Source organism: Macrosteles quadrilineatus, unplaced genomic scaffold (genome assembly GCF_028750875.1).
Source record: "Macrosteles quadrilineatus isolate MER2022 unplaced genomic scaffold, UCM_ALF_1.0 Scaffold_8__2_contigs__length_117827958, whole genome shotgun sequence".
In the NCBI taxonomy this organism is placed as follows: domain Eukaryota; kingdom Metazoa; phylum Arthropoda; class Insecta; order Hemiptera; family Cicadellidae; genus Macrosteles; species Macrosteles quadrilineatus.
In genome coordinates, this window is record NW_026542601.1 from 40949192 (window position 1) to 40966752 (window position 17561).

At 33.3% G+C, this 17561-nt stretch overlaps 1 protein-coding gene across 1 annotated transcript in view; it reads left to right on the forward strand.

Annotated features, from left to right (window-relative positions):
• The window catches only part of LOC128999251 (uncharacterized), a 132755-nt gene that overhangs the window by 12994 nt on the left and 102200 nt on the right, over positions 1-17561 (forward strand). The window contains exons 8-14 of the mRNA XM_054425650.1: positions 3134-3238; positions 6400-6451; positions 6643-7004; positions 7685-7715; positions 9992-10395; positions 11890-11920; positions 14695-15077. Of these exons, the coding sequence (XP_054281625.1) occupies positions 3134-3238; positions 6400-6451; positions 6643-7004; positions 7685-7715; positions 9992-10395; positions 11890-11920; positions 14695-15077 (1368 nt within the window). The remainder of the gene's footprint in view (positions 1-3133; positions 3239-6399; positions 6452-6642; positions 7005-7684; positions 7716-9991; positions 10396-11889; positions 11921-14694; positions 15078-17561) is intronic.

Below are 17561 nucleotides of genomic sequence, written 5' to 3' on the forward strand. Positions count from 1 at the left end.
AACACATTTTGAGAAATTCATTCCCAGCAAGCTGAAATCGTGTTAATACCTTAATATAAAAATATAACCTTTTGAATGAGTTAAGCTGTACCATATTATACGTGTTCTGATAAAAATTTAATTTCAATTTTAAAAATGCAATTGAAATTATCATTATGTAGTTTAAAAGTTGAAAAATATGAGATTTTATTAGGCAATGTCAATAAATTTGTAAAAATGGCTGTTGCCGGAAGTAGGAGTGAGATATAACTATCCAAATAGCGTATTTTTATCGCAATTTGCGTGTTTAATAATGCCTTGAAATTATTTGCCACTGACTACCAAACACCTTGTATATTGCTTTCGTTTTAAATTCTATTTTTTTTTATTTTCAATCTCATAACAAATTTATGTTTATAAATTTTAATTTTAATGAACTATACGCGAATTAATTAGCTGTTGTCACCTGTTTGCCATGTTATCAAGGGACATCAGCCATCAGGTGCTAAACAACACTACTTGCGACGTTGCCAACTCTACCAGACCGTGGCCTGGAGTTAAAGGTGTGGCTGTGTGTAAAATAGTGATGGGTTTCGTTAAAGGCTGATATAGGGATAAATTATGGCAAACCTGCGGACTCAGGCAATTCCCAAAATATTTTGATCGAGATAAGACCGTAACAGCTGATATTTAGTTTACAATTTTTCTCATTAAAACAAACTATTCTAGTTATTTATTTTCGCAATAATTTGTTGCATCTTTTTCCTTCTAAAGTCTCTCAGAAACTGTTTATAATGCAATAATGGTAAATAGTTGTTAACGCAACCAGCACCTAAAGATAGTCTCTACGACACAAATAGAAATTTAAGGCACGAGACTTAGTGAATGCCTCAAAAACTTCTACGAGTGCCGTAAAGGCTAATTAAGCGAGTTGTTTACACTCCTTTCCGATCGTTTGTCAATTAGGTTTGTACAACTTCATAACCTAAATTATTTCTTTTAATTTTTTTAGGGAATATGTACTGCTAGCAGCACTCTTACTACAGGGTGTCTTGCAACCATATGAACTAACTTTGTCACGTTATTCAGCATGTCAAAACAAACACGAAATGTAATATAGCATGTGTCCTATCTCATTCCATTATCGGTCTATCTGTCTACTACGTGATTTTTACAAAAACATTCATAACTCCTTAACTGTTTGAGCTACATTGTTGAAATTCTGTAAACATGTTCATCTTATTGACCAATATCTTGGTCTATTTTATAAGCTTAGTTTGTACAACGAATAACATTGTTTAAACGGAGAAAGATGAAGGTATGGTAAGACATAAAACTAATTTCTCAGTTATTCTTTGTACAAACTAAGCTTATAAAATATTTTTGAAACCGGCATAACGTTTAATAGATTTTACATCACTTGCAAATATTTTGTAAAATTAACGGTTCCATGGAATTTGGCATCGAATATTTTTAAAAGCCGCCAATTTTAATCGGTTCACGAGTTTTTATTGATATTTTTCACAAAGATATTGGTCAATAAGATGAACATAAAAAAAAATCCAACACTGTGGCTCAAGTGGTTAAGGAGTTATGAATGTTTTTTGTAAAAATTACATACCCACAGATGGACCGAAAACGGAATGGACACATGTTATATTACAGTTTTAGTGAATTTCCCATATAGGGAATAAGCTATTACCGTAGGTCTCATGGTAAGACCTAGACCCGGGACCGATTTACTTTTTCGTTTTGAGGTCCCCAGAGGCCAAAAACACCATCCGTTCAAATTAATATATATATATATATATATGTGTGTCCGTTAGCGCGATAACTCGAGCAAAAATGATCCGATTTCGATGAAATTTGGTACAAACGTGTAAATCTACGTTTATTCAAACGAGTTTGCGAACCAGCATGATCGGACGATGGGAACGGGGTTTTATGGGGGGTTTTATGGGGTAAAAATGGGTTTTTCTAATTTTTGACCCTAAAAACTTTAAATTTCTAAATTTATCTCTAGACCATTTTGAAGAGCTTAAAAAAACAAACAATTTAGTATATTGAAGTGTTATTGAATGTTCATTGACTACGGAGAAAATTCCCATGTTATTCTTATGGAGAATAAATAAACTGTTCTAGTTTGCTTGTTTATGGATATATTTTAATCAAATTTGGCAATTTGGTTTATTTCATACTAAGCTATCAATATTTCAATTGAAAAAACACACCTCAACATCTTCCCCGTAGCAGCAAACCTAACTACTCACTAAAATTAATGTTATTTAAATAGGAAATAAATCTGAAAATTTATAGGGAATATTTTAGTAGAAATCAAGCCGGGTAAATGGAAGTTCGCTTAGTATGCAGGTTTGCTGCGACGGGGGTATTTTGTTTATTTTGACGTGCTGAATAACGTGCCAAAGTTTGTTCATATGGTTGCAAGACACCCTAAGTACTGTTTCATGTACAAAATAGACAAATATTGCACATTTGTGGCAAAACTGAATGTATGGACACAGTTTAGTTACCAAATTTAAATTAAAACAAATAAAATTAAAATTTCTCTTAAATTATTAACATTATCAGTGAAAAAGAATCAATAAACATTTTTGCAAACTTATTATTTTTTCGTCACTTGGAAAGCTGCGTAACTTGGAAAATAATATGTTAATTTAGGTGGTAAAAGATTAGTACAAACCGTTCAAGCCCTTACTTCTATTTCGTATATAGGACTGATGTGCCTTTTTTAAGATCTTTTAATTAACTTTCCTGAAACTCTTGGTTTGCAAATCGTTTGGTTCAATAATTCTTACGTTATGTTTGAGTTTTCAGTAGAAGTCGGGAGGTCGACAATTGAATTGGACGTTACCAGCTGACAAGTTGGCGTTTTAGCATTACAATTTTACTCCTTGAAACATTCCCTCTGGTCCGTTACTTTACCACACTAGTGCTGTAAAGTAAGCAAACCATGCGGCAAAGTGAATCTTTTTAATTCAAACAGTTGAATTTAAAAGGATATTTAAAAAAATAAAAATATCTAAATTTAAAAGTTTTATTTTGGATCAAGGCAATCATCCAGAATCAATAAAAATTATTAAATAAGTAATTTTCGTTAATAAAAAGAGTAAACTATATGTTTGTTGGACCCCAGTCTCCGTTCGAGCCTTTACAACCAGAAGACAAAGACAACCCTGCAAATGACCAAACCCAGAATCAGGTCTCAGCACTTACACAGACTCAACAACAGTCATTACAGGCAAGTATATATTAGGTTGTAATTATCAACTTTAGATGTGCAGTTATAACAACTAAGACGGCTCTATGAAGCGTATTCTGTGATTTAAAGCTAGTGTACGGATATCTCTGAATACTCATTATTGATTCTATAATTGCTAACTTAAAACTAAATTTCACTATTCCAAAATTCATTCATTGGTGTTTTGCAATATCACGGTCAGAAATAAGTTGGTCATAAATTATTGTACACATTTTAAGACTAATTTAAAAAATGGTAGTAATTATAAAAAGTGGTTATAAAATGTCAGTAAAAATCACCTAAACTGTGAGTGTAATATACCCTCTATACAGGGTGATTGATATAAGTGTGCTAGCCGTTTTATTCGAAAACCATAAGAGATATCAAAAAAGTTAAATGGTAAGTGCCTTAGACTTTTTATTTAAAAAATTGTAGTAAAGTCAAAAAAATTATTTTAGCCGCCATTTTTCTAATATGGCCGCCAACTTTGATTTTTCTTATGGAACAGCCTGTATTTTATTTTGTATTCTAGTAGAAAATGTAATTTTAAGACGATTTTATTCTTGTGTTTTTTTTTATAAACCTAACCGTTTCAAAGATAATAATGGTTTAAGTTGTGAAACTTTGAATGGTTTTCGAATAAAACAGCTGGCATGCTTGCTTAGGCCTTTTTTGAAACTCTTTCTCAAGCAGAAATTTCAAAACTTTAACCATTATTATCTTTGAAACGGTTAGGTTTATGAAAAAAATCACTAGAATAAAATCGTCTTAAAATTACATTTTCTACCAGAATACATAATAAAATACAGAGTGTTCCATAAGAAAAATCAAAGTTGGCGGCCATATTGGAAAAATGGTGGCTAAAATAATTTTTTTGACTTGACTACAATTTTTTAAATAAAAAATCCAAGGCACTTACCATTTTTAACTTTTTAGCGATTTCCCATATAGGGAATAAGCTATTACCGTAGTACTCATGGTAAGACCTGGACGCGGGACCGATTTTTTTTTCGTTTTGAGGTCCCTAGAGGCCAAAAACACCATCCGTTCAAATTCATATATATATATATATATATATATATATATATATTTATATATATATATATGTTTCCGTTAGCACGATAACTCGAGCAAAAATGATCCGATTTTGATGAAATTTGGTTCAAACGTGTAAACCTACGTTTATTCGAACGAGTTCGCGATCCAGCATGATCGGACCATGGGAACGGGGGTTTACGGGGGGTTTTATGGGGTAAAAATAGGTTTTTCCCATTTTTGACCAAAAAAACATAAAATGTTGCAATTTCTTTCCAAACCATTTTGTAGAGCTTAAAAAAACAAATAATTTAGTATATTGAAGCGTTATTATGCGCCTAATGGTTACGGAGAAAATTCCAAAAAATTGTAAATTTAAAATTCCCATGTTATTCTTATGGAGAATAAGTAAACTGTTGTAGTTTGCTTGTTTATGAACATATTTTGATCAAATTTGGAAAATGTTTTTATTTCTTACCAACTATTAACATTTTACAAAACAAAAAAGTTTTACCCTCCCTGATGCAGCAAACCTAAGTACTTGTTAAACTAATTCTATTTAAATCGGGAATAAATGTTATATTTGTAAGTAGACATTTCAGTGTAAATCAAATAAGTCAAATGGAAATTCGCTTAGTCTGCAGGTTTGCTGCGGCGGGGGTATTTTGATATCTCTTATAGTTATCGAATAAAACAACTGGCACACTTATATCAATCACCCTGTATAGTTTTCTTCTCAATGACAAGTGTTGTGGCATAAGTCAGCTGGCCAACATTAGACCTTCACCATACCAGCTGTGTATGACATTTATTTGATGAATCAAACATTAACTGACCTCAGTATCAAGATTACTAGTGTACAAGAAAAAATTAATTACTGACATCCATATAAAAATCCCAAAGTACCGATGAACTTTTGAGAAAACTACAAGTCACACCCCTATAAATCATATACCTAAAATGTTCGTCATGGCGAGAAACCTTAAGCAAAACTATCTATTATTTCATAAATTGCTCTTTAATTGTTTAATGGTTGTAACTCCTTTCTAAAGGGAACTTTCCATAGACCTAATGTTCAAAATACCTCAGCTGTACTTATTTGTTTGTTATTCTTTCACTTAATACCTTATTAAAATCAGATGTGATTATTTGTTTGTATAACTGTATTCTGTTTTGTTTATTTCAGCTTAACTTAATCAGTCAATAGTCTTACCAAAGATTACATATGCTGTCTTACTAATACTAATGCAGTCAAACGGGGTGAAGCCCGTGGGTATAACAGCTAGTTTTAATTATTATTTATTTGCGGTTACTATATACTGTAAAACTGCTTTATATTTGATATTTTATGAAACAACCCGTACAGTATTAAATAAAACTATTGATTTCCGTACCGGGTTGGGAGGCATTTCGAGTGGATTTCATGGCTACTTTGAAGAAAAGCATTGGACTTAATAGGAGAGTCCATATGAACAAACTTTGTCACGTTATTCAGCATGTCCAAATAAACAAAAATATGTAATATAACAAACTGTGATTTATAATTTCATAAAAAATCATATTAATTTCACACATCACACATTATTATATTCTTAATTCTCACTGACCACTCTCATTTCACTCATATTCAAAAATTTTAATTGTAAAATTATCCTGGATCTGATTTAATTTCTGAGAAGAAAGACCTAATGTCTGTCACCTGATTGATTGGGCGAACGTAATGTTTTCTTTGTTCTGGGTCCAGCATTTGTAAAACCTGCCATACAGTAAAGGCAACGTTGACTTCCTCGTCAAACATGTTGAGGATCTACTGTAGAAGCGAATGAACAAATAATAATGAAGTTCTGTTGTTTGAAAATACAGTATACTGCGTCGTGCTTGAACCTACCATACACTCGATGAGCAAAGAAGAAAACACTTGAAGCAAAGCGTTGTGCAATATTTTGATTCAGGTGAAATGCTGGATCAGTGTGCGCCCAGTGTCTATTCTGAAACTCTATACTCAGTTAGTTCTCCACGAATTCGTTTGGATATAAAGATATACCTTTTGGGCTTCGTCATTCTCATACATCTCTGGAATAATTTTTAGAATGTGTAACTTTAATTGAGTAAATTTTTTTTTCCAGAAAACTAGACATCTCCAGAACATTGACATAGAAGGCAAGAATATTATAAAGCGTAAGTTTCACTATATATTTAGTATGCAATTAAAATTAAGCCCCATTTTTTCTGGAACCGTTTTTAATGTAACCTATGTAAAATAAGCCATTATATGGTAAATTTAAAATAAAACAAATAATTGAACCACATGAAACTATAACTGAGCTAAACAATTTAGCTGAAAATCTACTGTTGTGCGATTTTTGCAGGTGAGGAAATAATACTGGAAGACATTACCAGTACAGGATCATGGGTTCTGGTAGCAAAGTACCGACAGAAATACGATCCTGGATTTGTACTACTTTGCCAACAATCAGCGGACAACAAATACTACTCTAGTGTTTTCAGTGGCGAAGTTCACGTTCTTACAATAGCAAATCACGATTGCTCACCCAAGAGAGATTCTGGATTTTTGATAATTGTTTCAATCGATGAAAGAGACAAAACAAGTGGGAAAGAGTTTGTCTTTGTAAAATCGTCAGCCAATGCCATGTTTAGCATTTGTAGAAAATGTAAGTCAGTTGAATATCTTCCTGCTTATCAAGCCTGGAAACGTTCATCTTGGTATCAGGTAAATGTAAAGAAATGTCAATCCTAAACTATTAACATTTTACAACAAAAAACCCTTTTTTACCCTCCCTGCTGCAGCAAACCAAAGTACTTGTTAAAATAATTCTATTTAAATAAGGAATAAATGTGATATTTTTTAAGGAGGAATTTTAGTGTAAATCCAATCAGTCAAAAATGGAAATTCGCTTAGTCTGAAGGTTTGCTGCGGCGGGGGTATTTTAAGAGTTCTTACACTACAGAGTTTTGTAATTATTATTATCTTAACCGTTACTATTTTTTAAGGAGGAATTTTAGTGTAAATCCAATCAGGCAAAAATGGAAATTCGCTTAGTCTGAAGGTTTGCTGCGGCGGGGGTATTTTAAGAGTTCTTACACTACAGAGTTTTGTAATTATTATTATCTTAACCGTTACTCGTTAGACACTTTTTTCGATCTCTTAAGGCTACTACCAAGACCGATGATTTATTTGTCAGAACAGTACTATCTACTAAAATCACAACATAATGGTTGACAAGGGCATTTCCATCTATATTTTCAGTATAAATCAACTAGGAAAGCAGTTGTTTTGGTGTGGTACGCAAGATCCGTTAAAAAGTAAGTAAAATCTTATGCATAATGGTTAAGGGCGGCTAAAAATGTTTTGATGGGTTTTAAATCTTACTCACGATAACATTTTTTTAGGAGCCTATAATGGAAGGATGCACACTGAAAAGTAAGTAATAATGAGATTATACTGTATAGTGTTTGTTAAAGTCTGTTATGAACATATGACAAAGAATTATAAAAAAATGGCTAGCACCTTTTAGTAAAAGATATATTTTTCATCCAAAATAAGGAGATATTCAACATGTTATGAAATAATATGGGTTAAACATGAAAATAGTTATTAAGATGGATACAAAGTACAATTGTTTACATTAAAATACAATTATCAGCGCTATGTAAGTCCAACTCCATTTTAGGTACCAATAATATCATCCGCATACTTGAATGAAAGGTCTTAGTGTGAAAATATCAGTTTTCCGATAAACCTTCTCCTAAGGGTACGAACCTCAACTAAAGGGTTGTAATTAATCACAACTATTGCAGAAGCATCAGATGTGACATTTTTTCAACACACTACGATTTTTTCAAAAACATCGGCTAAAAAGCCGTTTTACAAAAATTTATTGGAGGCCGAAAGCTACGTATGGATGTCCATTCCAGCTGTCATAGTTATTTGGTGGCCGAGCAGGTTTTTACATCCTAAGGCCGAAAATCAGCTGTTCACTTATTTTCTTATAAAACACAACGTAACAGATATTTCATTGATTTTAGAAACAAAAGAACACTGTGCACTGCTCAGTTTCATTATATTTTCCTTGGTTTAATTTAATCAGTGGTGTGGCAAAACACAAATAATAAATTTGTCAATTAAATTAAATGTGAACTGAAATCTATGTTAAGATGAAATAAGAGTATTTTGTATTACCATTGATTATTAAATATAGCTATACATATACAACAGATTTAGAACACAAAAATCAACGATATACAATTTAGTTAGGCTGTTGATGTTATTCTTTAGTTCACTTTGAGCATAGGCTTAGCAAAACACAATAACTAAATTTACCTAAATATACATATAAAAAAACAATGTGATGTGCAAGTTATGTTAAGTTAATCTGACACATGTTAAGCAGTTCGAATTTATTTAAAGTAGCCTCCAACTTCATACAAAACATCTATACATTGTAATTTTCTTCCTGTTTCCATGAAAATATATATTTAATATTATTTTCATAACACTTAAGACACTTTAAAAATCAAAAGCATAGCCTGAGTTGGTACAGCAACGCTTTTAGAATATGTTTTTTTTTTTTTATTTATTGAAATGTCAAAGCAAATGTAAACATTGTGAGTATTCTCATTGCAGCCATGGACACCAATCAATATTTACTTTTAAAATCCTCACCTCGGAAATTTTAAAGCCAAAAGGGCAAAGCCCACGGTCAGTATCGAAGTATGAATAATGGTCGAAGTCCTATAATGGTCCTTGGTATGGTAGTTATATTTTTGTAAAATTTAAGCCCAGTTGGTTAAGTAGTTTTTGCACCTATTAGTTATACCATAGACTAACCAACACAAGTAGACTTCTCATCTCATTGTAAATTTTGAAGCACGTTTTTCATGTCTAGTTCATGTACGTGACACATGGGCGCTAGTGTCGACGAAGCTTTGTTTCTATTATTTTAGGGTTAATTTCTTGATTTGTGCTTTACTGTTTGGTTATATAACTAGGGGACAAGTTATTGTTTATGATTAGATCGTATCATTTGGTTAAACGGGGTTTTAAATGGCTGTAATAACGGGAAAAAAATTGTAAACAAAACACGACCTCTACAATAAACCGTACAGAACTAACAATAAAATTGTCTTCAGCTGTTCCACAAGGATGAGAAATCTACTAAGGGAGTATGTTTTATCTATGGTTATACACATATAGACGGACACCATTACATTTTTATATAATAAGTATAGAGTATAGATTAATGCATATTAAATGCACAATCAGTATCCATAGCATTGCAATATACTTGTTTTATTTTCACCACTGCCTAGCAACTGTTTATTATTATTATTTTTGCCGATTCCTCAAAATAATTCTTCACATAATCTTAAAGCTGTGTTTTGTTGACTGTGGTGTTGACTGTATTATTCCGGTGAAGTTGTAATAGGGTATAGTGTGTGGTGAAAAATAGCTTTCGTACCAAGGACCGAAATGGTTTTGCCGGCTCGAGATGCTGAACGTTAGCGGCATTAACGCGACGCATTTGCCTTTCGTATAGAATGGCCTATTGTGATAAATTGATTAGTTTTGATTCTGCCACAAAGTTTAATGTAAATGCAATCAATTTCGGGTTTTATTAATCGCAAGTATATTAGGTAGTTATTTATCCCAGAGTATTTTCTCTGTGTCAGTAACTAATGATTATCATACCGTTTCAGAAACCCATATACTCAGAGGGGACCAAGTGTTACCAGTAGGCCTACTGAAAGGTAAACTAGTCGCCAGATACATCAGTGACGACGGACTCTACAATCTCAATTGCTATGAACGTAACAACAATGAACACGTATTGGACATCAGGAGAATATTAGGAGAAACATCAGCCATTCAAATCACAGGATTAGATTGTTCTACGGACGTGAATTCAGTATTTTATTTCGCATCCAGTTATGGCAGTTATACTGTAGGAGTGCCCTTAGCGGAGTCCCCCCAAAACGGCAGAAATTTCAAACTGAAAACCCCTTGGTGTATCTACAATGCCTGGTCCCCCACCTTAGCTGAATTAACCACAATCGAACCGAAAATCTATAATGAAGCCCTGACAAATATTAAATGGATCAAGGTAAAATTAACCTCATTTATTTACATTTTTCCGAGCAGAAAATATTAATAAAACTATTTACTTCATACTACATTATGTGCTTCGTGCACTTAGTCAGCTGATAAAATTAACAACGAATTGCAAAAAAGTATTTTTTGCATTCTTTAATTGTGTTCTTGGTGTTGGTTAGTCAATGATTGTGTTTAGCGAAGTGGCTTTACTGGCAGAACATTCGATTTTTACACGTTCAGTCATAGTAAGTAAATCTGTTCATTTAGGCTAATGTAATAAAATTCTCGTTTCTGTAAAATCAAACTATTGGATTACTAAAAGAGCTGGAATCTCGTGACAAAGGACCTGTGGACCTGTTCTCGGTACCTATAGATATCGAGCCAAAATTGATGTAATAACGATCGTTCACTACAATGCTCTTCGCAAATTTTGATTACTTGAAATATTTACTTACTCATAGTCAAAGCATTCTAGTATTCGTGCTTACTCTTACTTGAAATACTTGAGGTCTTCATTTTTGACCGACACTGTCGGATAAATTGCGTCAACTTATAAGAGCTTGTCAATAAACAGATATATTTACACGATTTACAATATTTACAATATTTACGATATTTACATTTTACTGTGGCATGGCGGAAAGATTTTGGCCTAGGATCTGAAAATAGGCTCCTCACTGAGTTCCCCCCATGATTCATGATAAGCTGAATATATGAAATATGAAGTCTCGGGATTTTAACACTATTGCGGGGTGTGATGCAATCGCTGGACCATACAGCAAATAGGCCCATAGCTCATCTCTTGGGTACGTACGCCTTCATATTTATTCATATAACAACCTTTTCGACGACGATCCTTGATACCAGTACTTTTCCATAGAACACATAGCCTACCTACTTAAGAAATAAAATTACAAATGTCCAAAAACCCAACATTGTGTGATTTTTGTCACATTCAACTGACTACTACAAGATCCCCGTACGTAGAACGGACACACAGCTAGTAAATAATATGAACCGTTAGAAATATTCCACAAATTTTAAATGGGAGTCCCATTTTCGAGTAAAATTGCATTTTACCGTTCTCCTCAACTTCAATCTTCAATTGACCAGTTGAGCAGTGGTCAATCATGAGACTCGCCAGTAGGCCTACTCCATAGCTTAAATCAGTTTGTTTCAGTCGTGTCCACGGTAAGGAAACGATTGTTATTAATAACACAATTATATTTACGTTATCCTTACGGCACCATAATAAATAGGTTCCCTCATAGCCCAGGGTTAAACGGTTAATAAATAACCCCCAAAACGTATGCATAAAATATACTCTACGATTACATGTCATGAAAATATGTATGACGAGATGTGTTTAATTTATTGTTTGTTACAGTAAAAAGTTGGCTATAAAACTAATTATAACTGTTACTAGTTAACCTGATTAGTATTAAAGTATACAAGCGATTGCCTGTTTATGGCAAATACATAGTAATTCAAAAAATTGTTTCAGGTGTCATTAGATTTTAACTTGCTGGTGAAACGTAAGTAATAGGCTAAACGAATGGGAGGTAGAATTAATGCTGTAAAATTATATCTACCGAAAACTACAAAAATTATATCTTGGTACCATAAACTAAATAAAGAAATAAAAATGCTTATAGAATAAAAATCGAATCTTGATTGTACGAGGATACGCTATTAAGATTTTCTGAATACTTGTCTGTTTATAATTAAATAATACAATAATACCTTGAAATTGTAGCTTGAAATCCACGGGCTTTTTAATACAGAGTATTTTTTTAGATCCCTGTAAACGGAATCAAACAAGAGTGTCCGAATTACCAATCAGCAAGCAAGGCCCCATAAAACCAATAATAAAACCCCAGGCCTATAATAATATTCACCTTTCTACAGAAATGATTTCTTACAGTTTATTAGTAGCTTGTACTATAGACCATGAGCCACCAATATTAAACCCTCCCCCCCGTGGGAATTTATGACTTATACTTTTTTTTTGTATTACCTACCAGATTAAGAATTCAGTTGTTTGCCTCTTTTAAATTACAGCGTATTCCGGAAAATAAAGAAAAACTGCCAAATTTAAAAAAACTGTTTTATTAAGATTACATAAGGGTAGCCTACGTTAATTACTGGTGAAATATTTTTTATGGACTTCTTCAGTGTGTATTTAAAGTGTATTTTCAGATAAACTGGTTTTAAATACTTTTGTTAGACATAAATGTAACACTCACTTCATATTTTAATTCTTTATTTTACAACATTATTCTTGTATCATTGTTTTTGTTGTTCTTTTAACATATGTTTCTATTTCTTCTCTTTACAGTATAACATGAAAGTGCATAGGGTTGATTATATCAATTAGGATTATATCAATTGGGCCTTAACACAAAGGCTTCAAATAAAAATAAAAAAAGTTAATAAAATACCCCCGCTGCAGCAAACCTGCAGGCAATGCGGATTTCAAATTGGCCTGAATTGATTTTCAATTAAATATATCCAAACAACATTAGATTTAACGAGTACCTCTAGGAAAGAGATTTTAAGAGATTCTATTTAAATTAAATTAATTTTATTGAGAAATTTTTGATGTAAATTTTACTAGAATGTAAGGTTTCAGTAAAATTAACGTCTAAAACTTTGTTTTCCTCGTATCAAAATCGGATTTGCGACACTGACTTTATTTTTAAATCTCTTTAAAATAATGTGCCGATTGATATGGGTTGCCTTAAAAAAAAAATAAGTTTCTCTTATCAACCCTGTTTGTAGGTGGGGGGTGAATTTCAAAATATCACCAAAAAGAACCTTACATTACCCTAGAAACGTGTATTGAAGCTTGTTTGAATTTATGCATATTTGTGCAGCGTTAAAATAAATATCATATCCGAAAAATAATCAAATTTATGATTTTTGATTGTGTAATACAGTAGCTTAAACTTAACTGATTCAAACGATCAATAGCTCAAATTAAAGCCTATAATTAACTGATTATTTTGAGTCTAAAACATATAAAAAAAACTTCAACAATACTGGAGCTATTGATATTCAATCATAGAAAAACCTTATTAAGATTACCGTTAACACTATTACCCATATACTCAGAGGGGACCAAGTGTTACCAGTAGGCCTACAGAAAGGTAAACTAGTCGCCAGATACATCAGTGACGACGGACTCTACAATCTCAATTGCTATGAAAGTAACAACAATGAACACGTATTGGACATAATATCAGGAGAAACATCAGCCATTCAAATCACAGGATTAGATTGTTATACAGCTATGTAGAACATGTTGTTTTTTTTATGTTGGATGTTCACCTTGCGTTTGCTTGAAACCCGTCCGATTTGAATAACTAATATCTTAATGCAAGCCGGTATTTCACTGAAGGTTCTTAGACCAAAATATATAGGGTACAATTATGAATGGTAAAATTCCGTACAATTTAAAATGAAATACAAATTAAAAAATATATCAAATCTATGTTTTTTGGTCGAGTAATAAAGTAGATAAATATACGATGATGCTTGATGTGAAATATATGTGTGCATACTACCAATTTAAGACCTCAATCATGAAGATCGGACGTGTAGAAGAGCCAAAGAAACTCGGAAAATAAAAATAAACAAATTTAACTCCCTTTAGAAATACAAGGGGGCAAATTTCATTTACGTATAAGCCGAGTGGGACTGTCGATAAATATATACTGATGCTTGATGTGAAATCTGTGCGTGCATACCTTCAATTTGAGACCTCAATAATGAAAATCGGGTGGGTAGAAGCGCCAAACGAACTCGGAAAAGAAAACCAAAATTTAACTACCATAAGAAATACATGGGGAGAAAATGTCGTTTACGTATAAGCCGAGTGGGACTGTAGACAAATATATGCCGATGCTTGATGTGCAATCTGTACATTAATACCTTCAATTTGAGACCTCAATCATGAAAATCGGTCGGGTAAAACAACCAAACGAAATCGGAAAAGTAAAACTAATTTTTTTATGTATATATATTCTAACTATCATGATATTTTCGTGTTTTCTGGAACATGCTGTAATTCACAAGTGGCAACCCCTAAAATCTTAATGTACGTGTCAATACAAGCACAAAAATGTATATTTCAAAAATTCCCACCAAAGGGGAGGGGGGTATAGTATATCTAGTGCGGCCTTGGTATAGACCACCCTCCGCTCTACTAGTGTGTAACAATAATCAAGTCAGATATTGCATTAAAGTGATGCGAATCACAAATAAATTGTGAAGTTAATTTTAATAAGAGTTAAATTGTATTTTTCAGAGAAAGATATACTTTTGGAAGAACATGAGATAACTGTAGAAGAGAGTGATCTTAAAGCCGTATACCTAAGTAAATATGCTGACTATGGACGGAGTAACCATTACACCTTGTTGTGTTACAAAAGTGGACTTTCGGAACATATATCTGTCATCAAACAACTTGGATCCTTCAAACTAGCTGTTAAAGGACTGAACTGTTTGTCCCTATCAAGCTTACAATCAGTTTTCTTCTTATCACTTGACAACATGAAAATGACTGTAGGGTTCATTCGGCTATATAGCCCCGAGAAACAAATCTGGTGTCAGTATGACGTAAATTTAAGTGGGACTAAAACTGTCACTCCAGCTGATCCGCAACAAATTGATAAAGTGGTTTGGTTGGATGTAAGTATGTCATATAATTGCTTTCTATCTGTACATTGTCACATCTGTTCAAATGTTTGTTTTTTCCTACAGTCACCCGACAAAGTTGGCTTCCTTGTACTCTGCTAATTGCTGCATATTTATACTTTGCCGTACGGTTTATACTTTGTCGTACGGTTTATACTTTGCCGCACATCAGGATTCCAAACTGAACAACACAAAACAGCGTGGTTCTATTATGCACGTAATCCGTGTACGCTTGGAAATAGGTTGGCAACACTTAAAGATAATAATACTATGAGCAGCTGATTGACTATTATAACTACGATTTAACCTGTCATTTCGTGTTTAAAGTTTCGGTATTTCTGAACTTTCTGGACTTTTCTTTTAAACGTTTTTAAAACATTCCTACGATCTTAATACACAAGAAAATACCTTTAAAGCATTTTTTTAGGCGCGGAAACCACTTCAAATTACAAAAACATACGGAACTATATTTTCAAAACGCGGACCACATTTGTTGCCGAGGAAAAATAGCGGAGTGATACGGACCGTGGGTACTACTTTCTCTAGGGCACTATTTCTGTTGCCAGCTGAACCTAAAACCGTGTTGTATAGTGTTTGAAAGACTAATTATTTATATGCTTTATAGTGACTGTAGGAAAAATATAATGTGTAACACGAGTGAAAAAGGCCTTTGCTGCACTCGAGATCATTCCGCACTCGCCTGCGGCTCGTGCGTAAACATTGCTCTCGTGTGCAGCAAAGTGCCACTTTCACCACTAGTTACACAAATAACTATTGTTAACTTTGATGTTAGTTAGCTTGTCATATTGTTAGCTTTTTATATCATGCTGGATTCTTTGTTCAATAAAGCCTAACTAAAGGTAATTTCGTTTTCTAATGGTTTTATTCATTCAATCTACAACAATTTATTGAACAAAGAATCTTTTATTAAAATATACATCAACCTTTTGTCATGGAACTTATACTTAGACCTGAGATATTTAATGTCAATCCTATTGAAGTCCAAGATTGGAAACATTGGTTTCACACCATTGAAAACTTCATCGAAGCTAGTAAAATCAGTGAAGAACTGAGGCTTAAAGTATTAACCAATTTCATTTCACCATCCGTTTATGAGTATGTAAATGACTGTGAAACATACAAACAAGCAATTGATGTGTTGAAAAAGTTGTACTTGAAACCTGTCAAAGAAATTTACGCACGTCATAAACTTAGAATCAGAAGACAAGATACTGGTGAGAACATTGATACTTATGTAGAATCTCTGAAGCGCCTTTCCAAGGATTGTAACTTTAAAGCTGTTAATGCTGTATCTAGTAGAGATGAATTCGTCAGAGACACATTCATTGATGGCTTGCTAGTACCTCACATTCGTCAACGATTGTTGGAGAGCTCTGCCTTGACTTTGGATGAAGCCGTTTCTCAAGCCAGATCACTCGATATTGCTAAATATCATTCTGAACAATAAAATTTAGAGAAGTTTTTACCAACCATTAACGCTGCAGCTTCAAAGACTATCAGTTAAAAGAATCGATACTTATCTAGCCCTGATCCAAGACCTTCGGCTGCCGAACCAGAATCGTATCCATCTCAAGAAAGTATAACATGTTCACTCAATCAGACATGTTACTTCTGCGGCTTTAAGAAACACAACAGAGCTGCTTGTCCAGCTAAAGAAGCTTTATGCAGAGGATGTGGCATTAAAGGTCATTACCAAAAGGTATGTAGAAAATACAAAACACAAACTTCTACAGTAAAGGCCTCAGTTTATCAGTCAAACTGTATAATCTCAAATTGCAAGATCATATTTACAAGAATGTGGTCTTCAGCGTACTTACAAACTTATGTTCTGACATTATTGTAGGGCATGATATTCTGAAAAGTCACTCAAGTTTACAAGTAAATTTTGGAGGAAAAGAGTCTCCTCTCAACATATGTAGTGTAGCCTTAGCTAACGTTGAGCCAGTAGAACTATTTGGTCATCTATCTCCAGATTGCAAGCCTATTGCAACAAAATCTCGAAGGCACTCAGCAATTGACGAACAATTTATTGAAAGTGAAATTCAATTACTTTTGAAAGATGGTATTATTGAAGAGAGCAGGTCTCCATGGAGAGCACAAGTCCTTGTTGTTTCATCAGATAACCACAAGCGGAGAATGGTTGTGGATTATTACAGACAATCGTTTTACAGAACTTGATGCGTTTCCTCTCCCTAGGATTGATGACATAGTCAACGAAGTAGCTTCACACAAAATTTGTAGTTCTATTGATCTTAAGAGTGCCTATCACCAAATCCCAATAACAGAAAATGACAAAGCTTACACGGCATTTGAGGCTTGCGGGAACTTGTACCAATTCACCCGAGTGCCATTTGGAGTTGGTAATGGTGTCCTTGCTTTTCAACGTACTTTAACCAACATAATTACTTGTAAAAAACGTGAAGGGGTTCAGGGGTTGAAGGGGTTGAAGGGGTTGAT